The 10599-nt window shown below is 26.8% G+C and overlaps 1 protein-coding gene across 1 annotated transcript; it reads left to right on the top strand.

Annotated features, from left to right (window-relative positions):
- Positions 1 to 701: 701 nt before the first annotated feature.
- LOC137821157 (DNA-directed RNA polymerase I subunit rpa49) lies at positions 702 to 4549 on the top strand. The gene is made up of 5 exons (XM_068625620.1): positions 702 to 811; positions 1059 to 1473; positions 1561 to 1701; positions 2890 to 3201; positions 3948 to 4549. Exons 2-5 carry the CDS (start codon positions 1063 to 1065, stop codon positions 4362 to 4364), a joined length of 1281 nt encoding a protein of 426 aa, XP_068481721.1. The 5' UTR covers positions 702 to 811; positions 1059 to 1062; the 3' UTR covers positions 4365 to 4549.
- Positions 4550 to 10599: the final 6050 nt, after the last annotated feature.

Raw genomic sequence — 10599 nt, forward strand, 5'->3', positions numbered from 1 at the left:
TCAGAACATTATTTATATTTTAAAATGTATTCTACATCAACTTTTCAAAATGCATTTCACTGAATAAAATAGTTTCAGAAATGAAGTAAGTAAGCAGTTTTTGTAGGCTTTCTCATTGTTATAATTTTAAAATATTATTAGGAATCAAATTAGAAAACAATTTTGTATACATTAGAGAGTTTCCTTATATAATGTTACAAATTATAAATGACAGTGTTTGATAAGAGAAAAAAATATTAAAATATTTTTATTTACTAAATTAATCTTTTGGAAATCAAATTTATATTCTATTGTCCAAATAAGAATTTTTATTTTTCATTTCAAAAATTAAAAAATATCTAGTATGTATTGTATGGAATAAAGACCATCTAAATGAAAAATATTTATCAATGAATGTTTCATTAGTTTTTTTCTATCTCAATTAAAAGATAAAAAAATTATAATATCTTGTGAAAACGTAAAAATCGGATACTATAATTAAAATACTAATTTATTTTAAATATTTTAAAATAACATATAATTTCCTACCATAATTGTAGGTTTTAGTAATTGAGAAATCTATCTTCAAATAATCACATTTAAAAAAATTAGTGTCCAATAATAACAATCACACTAATAATAATAATGTAAAGTTTAAAATATATAATCTATAATAATGATAATAATAATAATAATAATATATAATATGTGATTTATAACTTAAAAAGCATTGGGATGTTCTATTTTATATAGCTCTAGGGTTGAGTTGGGGTTTAGGGTTTTCTCCATTCAGTAACAAACGCGGTCGAATCGGGGTCAACTCATCTTAACGGTGCGTTTTCCTGGAACACCTTCTTTGATTGATTTTCTCATTGGGTTTATGGTTTCATAATTTCTGTTACCTTTCTCTTTCTTTCTATTAATTTGTGTATTTTATTTAGGTTTTGCATAACAAATGACACTATTTGATTTAAAAATCTGTGAATTGTACTGTGCCTACGATTTTGTGTGTGAACAATGATTGCCGACGTTTCTGTTTATTCTTTGCTGTGAATTCTGAGAATTTTTAACTGATACAGTGTAATGGATTCGGACACTGAGCCATCAAAATCCAAAACTCCCAAAAAGGAGAAGAATAAGAAGAACAAGAAGAAAAAAGATGTTGCCCCTCAACCTGATTCAATTGAGGTTGAGGTGGAGGTTGTCCGTGAGCACCCCAATATAACGCCTCCAATTGTTGGTTATTTTCCTTCGGGCTTTGATCCGGTGAAGAATCATGCCAATGGTCACGGTCCCTGTGATTTTCAACTTTACAGGCACAGGAACATGTCCAAGAGGATGCAGGTTGTTGTTCGCCCTCCTAGGTCTTCGGTGGAATTTGTTGGAACCAGTTTTTCTGGCGAGGCTGCGGCTGGACAGCGGTCCATGTTCGCGCTTGGAGTCCTTGACAAGGAAGCTGGGTCCCTGAAGATTGTTCCCATTGCTGGTAATAAGGTAAAATGCGAAGGGGAAGAACAATTTCATTTGCCTTGCTGTTGAATAAGTCAGTGTGTATTGTGTTAATTAGTGGTTGCTGTTCAGGTTTTCAGATTGGAGCCAAAGGTTAAAGCTGTAGGCGCGGCTGACAATGAGCCTGCGAGCTCAGCACTTGAAGACATGACTCCACAGCAGATGTTTGCGGAGACTACTGCTATATGGGGAACAAAGAAGGATATAGAGAAGGTAATTTTTTTACTCATTTAGCCCATTTTGCTAGCTATGCTAATATCAACTAGTAAATCTGTTTCCACAGTGAAAAGTTGATATTAATTTGTGGATGTTTACAGAATTGCAGTGGCTAGATACTGTTAGTTTGAGTGGTAATAGTTGTGAAAAGGGACTGTGTTTCTTAACATAGTAAAACCTGTTAATTTGTTTGCTCCATGTGTGTTGGGTATGCTTAGAAGGGAAGGTGGGAAATTGGTAGGGAAGCAAAGGTGTAATGAATGATTTTTTTATTTATTAGTGATATGTATTATCTCACTAAGTGCGGTCAACTACATGAATCATGCAACATCAATTGGGCTTGGTGAAAAACTGAATTAGAGATATTATTATTCACCTTGAGATTCCTTTTAATAATTTATTCAAAAGTTGTTCTACTCCTTTTCATTTGTCTAAAATTTCTGCAATTTAACCCCTCATTGGTGCCCTTAGTCGCCTCTTTTAAACATGTCTAAATGGCCTTAACTAGTTTTCTGTCATGTCCTGCATAGGTGTCTCACACCAGTATCTCTATATATTGTGTGGTGACACATCCTTAGCGTTCTGATTTTTACTACTAATTTTTCTTTCATTCTGGTGTTATTCTTTTAATTTACAACATTGTCTACCATAAAAGATAACTGGTAATTTAGCCATATGATAAAACTTATGTTTTATAGGTATTTTGCAGTTGCAAATAACCCCTGATGCATTGCTCCATTTTAACCACTCAGCTTGTATGCCATGTGTGACATCTTAATTAATTTCTCTCAAATTTTATAATAGTGATCTCAAGTACTTAACATAGAAACTTGTAGTATGGCATCTCCAATTTTTACCTCAATATAAATTATTTTCCCCTCATTTGTTCCTAAAATTGCAATGCACATCCTAAGCAAAAACCTTTGATTTCAAAGTTTGTCTCCAAAGCTCAAGCTTAGAGTTAACCTCTTTTGCTTCCTCAATCATAACTACATCATCCTCAAAAAAGTGTGCATTTAAGTGTCTTCCATTAGTTTTTTATTGGTCTATGGACAAATTAGTCTTTGGTTGTCAGCTTTGGGATAGTATGTGAAGCATGTCTTATGTTAGTTTTCACTCAACTATATTTAGCTGACTTAATTGCAATTATTTTTAACTAATCTTTGTATCTACATCATTTTGCAGGCTAAAAAGAAACTAGCCCTCAAACAAGATGAAAATCCTGATTCTCAAAGGAATCTGGATGTGAAAATGAGAAACGTTTCTGTAAACAAAAGTGCTCTTGAAAGTACAGAATCTCATGTTTCTCGTAATGTACCACCATATGATACTTCTGCAACTACACCTCAGGAGGCTTATGTATTGGATAAAATCATTCTTAAAGGAGAATGGGATTACCTTGAAGACATTTATTGTATTTTGCATCAGGAAGAAGCGGACTTCAGTTCTTATCCAACATTTGTTCGCAACAGGATACAGAGATTAAGGAAAATTAAGGTATTGATACAGATATAACCCTTTTGCTTAAATTGAAAAAATTAGATGGATAGAAAGCAGTGTATTCAAGAGGCATTTACATAAAGAGGCAAGGCACTTACCTAAAACCCTAACCCTAAAGCTGTGTACACAAAATAAATATTAATAAAATTACATTACAATTCAACCGCTTAAAAATTATAACTTCTGAGTTTAGTTGTTTATCATCTGAAAACTGTTTGGGTTTTAAAGAGAGAATGTTTCAGCCGTACCAGTTATACTCTCCAACTGGCTACATCTTGGAACGATGAGATAATCAACAATAATTGAAGAATTTATATTTCATCAACGTTCTAGAATTCTTTGATGGGGGATTTGTAAGAAATTAGTTAATATGATTACCCCCAATGTTATTGTCGTAGATTGGGGGACCTGAATGTGTATATACTAAGGCTAGTTTGTCTTAGCTTGTCAACACTTACAACAGAAGAAATTGGGAGGTAAAATGAATTGAACTTCCATAAATTAAAATCAAGTAATGCACTTCAATTTTTTGAGAAGATAGAGTCTAAATAGTTTAGGTACATAAGTTGATTTTAACCTATGAGAGAAGTTTCATTTATTTTTACCTTCTCATTTTCTTTTACTAATGTCTGATGAGATGTCTGTTATTTCAGTACTAGATCCCTTTTTATCCAAATACTCTTCAAGTTTGTTTTTTGTCTTTTCCAACTAAAATATCTGTGATCTATTGTTTATGTTTACAGGATGAATCAGAAAAGAGGAAGCATTCGTGCATATGCTCATACATCAATCATCTGATAAAGTTCAAAGATCAGCATTCCTTTGATGTTTTCACTGCAAAGGGCCATAAAATCCCCAACATCCTACGACATAAGTTTGCAAATATGTTTGCTGTTTCTGAATTAAGAAGGCTACCCCCTGAAAAGATTTCTCTCCTCGTATGTTATGTGTTGGTGCTTACGCTTTTTGCGGATGACTTCCTGACTGACTGCGTAGATATAGCAAAAGATCTGGGCATGAATGTTATGGCCGTGAGAAAAGTCTATGAGCAGTTAGGTTGCAAATTTTCGCGCCAGAAAAAATCTTGGGACGGTTGGTGTGCTACGCTTCCTGTCCCTCTTAAATTTCCCGAGTTAAGGGAAAGAAAGAGGAAAAGGTAGATGCATCACTTTTGAGCCCCTTTTAAGGTCTTTGACTTATCAAGTTGTTGGCCACTCTGATCTGATGTTAAACTCTGTTATCTAACAACTCTTCTGATAGGATATTTGTTATTATTTCTATCTGCATACATCTGAACCCTGTTTGCCGTTTTAGTATTTTAAGAAGCAATTTTGAAATTGGCATACCCCAATTATTTTGATAAAAATAGAATCTAGTTCTCTATTCACAAACCTACCATTGAACAAACTAAACCATGAACACTTGTGGGAGAAAACACTATTATTTGTACTGATAAAACATCAAAACTATACTCCCTCTAACTGGCTACTGCCATTTCCTTGATCTTACAAACTAGCCGTGCAAGATAAATTTGGTATTTTAGTTCTTTGTGGCCTAGAATCACTTTAATTTGTGTTTGAAACCGAAACCTTATAAAGATCATGGAATCCCTATGAGTATATTTGGTAGACAAAAATATATTTTGAAATCCCTTTACATATTTAGGAATATTATCCAAAATTTCAGATTATTTGTTGGTGAAGATGTGTTTTGGATTGGATAATCTATGGTAATATGAAATTTGCTGGAACGTTAATTTTCATAATTATGTAAAATACATCATTTACACACTTTTGATTATGGTACGGCTAAAGAATGTGTTATAGAATATGCAAAATGTGAAAAACTTTTCTATTCTGAATGTTATAAACAGGAAAGAGTAAAATTTAAATTTTTGAAAAATATGAAGGTGAACAAAAAAAGAATATGGGTGCAGGTAAATAGCCTGTGATATTTCTTCTCCTAAACTTGACATTGAACTTGTGGAATTTCAGGGCTGGGACCTGATATTTGATTTTGGAATAGTACCTCTTTAAATATATTCTTTTTTACCATACTATTTTCAATAACGTAGATAATTTGAAATACAAAGTTATGAGTATTTTTTAAACAATGAATTTTTATTAAATTTTAACTCAGTATAAACCCTAAACTTTCACTGGCATTTCATTTGATTTGAATATTAAACATTGTCCATCTTTCATGCCTCCATCTTCCTCATATTCACCATTGTTTTCTTCCATTGCATATTTCATTTTGTTCCACTTCTTACCTTCTTAGTCACTACCACTGTTAGGATAAAAGGACAATGGTAACTTACATTTACTCTATTCAGCATTAATAGAAGTCACTTCAGAGTAAAATCATTCACTTTTAAAAGAATATGTACTAAAACAAAACAAAGATATTTCTAGGGCTGAAATCAATTTTTGCATAAAGATCACAAACTTATTTAGGTAATAATATGATACGAATAAGTTAGGATCGTTATTAATTCAAATTTACAGTTAAAAAATCGTTTAATGATAAGAATCGATATCTCACGTAAATTATAAAAAAATAGGGATGACTAGAACCCAATACCAAAAATCTTAGAGATTAAAATAAAAGTTCAAAATATTTACGTAAATTAAATAGTTATTTGAAATAACATTTTCCTTTTTTTAAAGCGTGTACCTTTCACATAGGCTTAACAGAAAAGTAATCGGTTTCATATAATTAGGACTTTTCTTCCTACTACCACATAGTTTCTAATCGCACTAACACAACTTTTCTTCTTCTTTTTTGTTTGGAGTGAAGTTAGTAATATGGGGTGCATAAAGAAGAATCTATAATTATTGTGTTTGTTGAACAAAAATACTTAAAACGAGTTTTTGTAAATCAAAATTTCACACTTCAAAGTATTAGTATATAAGTTTTTATATTCGTTGTTACAATAGCCGCTGTTAAATTTTTTAGGGATAATTTTGGTGAGAAAATTTGATTGTGATTTAAGATGAGAATGACACCAAATGATGGAAACTTAGGGTATTTTTCATGGAAAGGTACTAAGAACGATCTTAAACTTAAGTCCCATAAGAAATTTTTATTAAACCAAATTTATATGACATGATTGAGGTTTTTGAAATTAAAAGTTGAGTCTTATATAAGCCTTTAAGCTTTGATGATAAAAATGTATTTCACTAATTAAAATAATTTTTTAAATTCTAAAAAGTTTAAGGTGTAAAAACATATATGACCTTACTATTGAAATAAATATTATAAAGCTATAATGCGAGGTTATTAAAAGTGAGGTCACATTTTAAAATCCATTTAGAGAAAAATCAAATTATGTGAGTTTCTTATAAAACTTATAAAGAAGGTTGCATTATAGATAGTTTTTAGAAAGGATATATGTATGAAATATTTAATTGAAATAATATGCATATGGTATAAAATATTTATTCATAATATTTATAAAAGAATATTCATATCATCATCTAAAAGATTAATGTTTATAAAATTGTTTAACAAATAATAATTTTACTATACATTTATTATGTAATTAGGTTATGTTTTGGTTGGGAAGAGTGAACATTTGACTTGGTTAAACTTATTCTAAATTTTTATTATGGTTAAAGACTTTGATATGAGTCTTTAGATTTTGAGTAGTTATCTTCTTTGAGTTGAAATTCTCTCAAGTAAAGAATTACAGATAACAATAGTTATTTATATTTTTGATAAAACCGTAAGATAGATGATCTGGAAGTAAATGTGACTTGATCATAATATCTTAATTTTTATGCAGAGACTATATTTTTGTTTCAAATTTAAGAAAAATGTTATATTGAATTTTTGATAAATAGAGAATTGTTTAAAATTCTTTAAATATGATACTCTTGTTGAAATGTTGATAGAGTGACTAAATTACGTATGATAAAGTATACATCTTCTTAAACTAAATTTTGAATATTGATAACTTAGAAATAAAAAAGTTCAATTATACCCATATTTACAAATAAGTCCATAAACTAATTTTAGATTTTCATCATCTTATTATGTAGTTATGTGTGGTTGAATGATTGCTATCAAATATAATTTTGACAAATAAAATTATTTTTCTATAAATATATATATATATTGGAGTTATTAGAAGAATTCTTTAACTTAATAGTTGATGATCACCAACACCACATCTCAAGAATAAATGAAAATGGTAGTAAGAGAGTGTAAATGGTATATTGGATTAGATAGTGTGATTATTTAGCTTTCATGACAACCAAAGATCTAGTAACTTGTTCACATGTGACAATGCTATTGTCCCCATTTATCACAAATGAATTAGTAAATGTCATATTCAACAAATTTATCAAGAATGAGGTGTCCTATCACACATGGGCACAAACTAGAAAGTGAGGAAAAGGTCAAAAAACTTATCAATCAATAAAGGTAAATGTCACATTTCCCTTCTAATCTTGCATTTATATTTCTCAACAACATGCTTCTAATTTTAATCACATTCATAATGGTTTTCTTTACTAGACATATTTTACAAAGAGGCAATATTAAAATGAGAAAGATTTTTTTTATTTTTTTTTACTTTAATATGCTTTATTTGATTGAGGAGGTGGATGGTAGAGAAAGTGATTTATAAAAAAAAAATGAAAGAAAGTAAATGAAAATTGAGATGATTTGGTTTAATGTAAAGATAATAGATTTAAATAGAAAGTTTATTAGTGTGTGTAATTAATTTGCTTGAATTCAAAAAATGTTGATAAGTTATTGCTTTTTGTGTGAAGTCAAAATTGCTCTTGATATATACTTTAAAATATAAACCTTTGTTTGTTGTTAGAAAAATTAAATGACAAAATGAAAATGAATTATTTCTTAAATATTAATTATTGATATAAATTATTATTTATTAATTGAACATAATAATTTAATAAAGTAAATAAAAATGAAATAAATAAACAGGGAGCAAAATAGTCATTTACATACCATATTTAAAAATCCTTTATTTTCTACTTCATACATAGTTTTTTCACATTAAACCTTTTTATAAAACCATATAAGCATAAGATTAAGTTAAACTTGAATGACATTTTTTACTAGTTATTTTTTTTAGAATTATCTCTTTGTTAGCAGGAATAAAATTTGTGATACAATTTCTACTTTATTTTCAAAATTATATTTAATTTTAGACCTTAACATTAATTTTTAATGAAAAAAATTACAAACTTAAATTAGTATGTTTATTTAATTTTTTAATGAAATTATTTCTATACAACTTTTACTAGATGTTACATTTTAAATAATTTATAAAAAATAATTTTATCAGTTAATTAAATACTATAAAAAAATTATATTAAATTTATTAAAATTAAGTAACAATAATAAAGTGAAAAATGTCCCTGTTTTAATATATTTTAAACAAGTACATATTATGTTGGATTTCACACATTAATTTTTGTTGTTATTTTAGTGAGTTACTATTTTTTTTTTTTATATAATAAAGAGCTAGTTTATAAAAAAATTGAAATACAAAGATCTATTAAACAAAGGGGCATAGAAACTGATTACATAACTTAAATTTATACTGAAATTTTCAATTTTTAAAAATTTATTATACAATATGTCTTGTATGTAATCTTTAATTATTAATTACAATTTTTTATATATTATGTTTTGTTAAATATATAAAAAAACTAATATATATATATATATATATATATTTAAAATATCTATTTTAAATTTAGGTGGACTTCTGTAATTCAATGGAATAAATCGAAATAGCATTTAACATATTATATGTTAAAGAAAGTTTAAATTGATTCAAATATAAAGATAAATTAGATAGTTCATATCCACAAGTCTGAATGACCTCTTTTTTACATTTATATCTGTAAAAAGGATAGTTTATATCTCAAAATAATTACTAATAAATCCTTAAATAAAAAATAATTTTAACTATAAAAAATATAATTTAATAAAAATTAATTTTAAAAATAAAAATAATAATCACTATATTAATTAAATTAGATATTATTTTATAAACTAAAAAATATTAGTATCTAAATAGTGTTTATTATTGATAAAAATTTATAAATTGATTTTGAATTAATTACTAAAGTTATAGTTATCAATTTTAAAATAAATTAATAATTAAAATCTTAATTAATTAAATATTAATTTAAAAATTAATTTATAATATTTTATTAATAATAAAAATTATTTTTAATTTTTAAAATAATATCTAATTTAATTTAGTCAATATAATAATTAATTATTTTTTTAAATTGATTTATATTTAATAATTATTTACAGTGTATTAAAATTATAAGGTTTCATTTTATTTAGTATTTTTATGATATTTTCCTCTGACATTAAGATTAAAACAGTTTCAGAATTTCACAAAATCATTTAAATAAAATTGGTAAAATCAGAAATTAAAATAGAGAAAAAAAGTAGTAATTAAATTGGCATCCTACAACACATGGTGTCATAAACATGAAGGCAAGAGTGGTGGGTCAGCCCTACATGTGCAGGGAAAGTGTCCCATAAGAATATCTTATTTCATTATTCCAAATAAATAGCAAAAAAAAAAAATGGTTCTCTTTGTCTTATCCCATAATGAGAATATATTATTGGATCATATCATTAACTTTAATTACTGAAAATGACTTTGCATAAACCTTTTCAATTTCTTATCCAAAAGGTCGTTTCATCAAAGTGTACGTGCACTCTTCCTTTCATTCATTATAATTCATGTTAATATTTTAAATATGTTATAAAGAAAACTGGGATAAACAAATAAGAAAAAGAAGACAAATATATGAGAAATAATATTTATTTTTTATTTTTTTATTAAATTAAAACAAAAAAATTGAAAATATAAAATTGAAAATAAAGACTCAATATATATATATACAAGCATTGACTGTCATTCTAGATAATTAAAAAAAAAACAAAATAAAGACTAAACATATATTAAAAAAGATACATCTAAAAATTAGAAAAAAAAATTAATATCTTTTTTTGTTGTTGAAGACTTATATTCATATCATTTATTAAATAATATCACTTTTTACATTAGTTTTTTAATTAACAAAAAATCATTAAATTAATCTTAAAAAATTCAAATATTGTTCTATTATTCAAAAAACAAGTATATTGCCTTTTATTTGTGTGAGTAACTACTTTCATTTTTTTTATCTCCATATATATATATATATATATATATATATATATATATATATATATATATATATATACTTTCCTTAAATACAAAGTCTGTGCAAACAAATTATGAGGTTTTAAAAACAATCTATATATAATAGTTGTATATTAAGTATTTATAAATTTCACATGAATAAAATAACATATTCATTCATTTTAACTTCTAATATCCACTACAAC

Source organism: Phaseolus vulgaris, chromosome 9 (assembly GCF_000499845.2).
Source record: "Phaseolus vulgaris cultivar G19833 chromosome 9, P. vulgaris v2.0, whole genome shotgun sequence".
In the NCBI taxonomy this organism is placed as follows: Eukaryota; Viridiplantae; Streptophyta; class Magnoliopsida; order Fabales; family Fabaceae; genus Phaseolus; species Phaseolus vulgaris.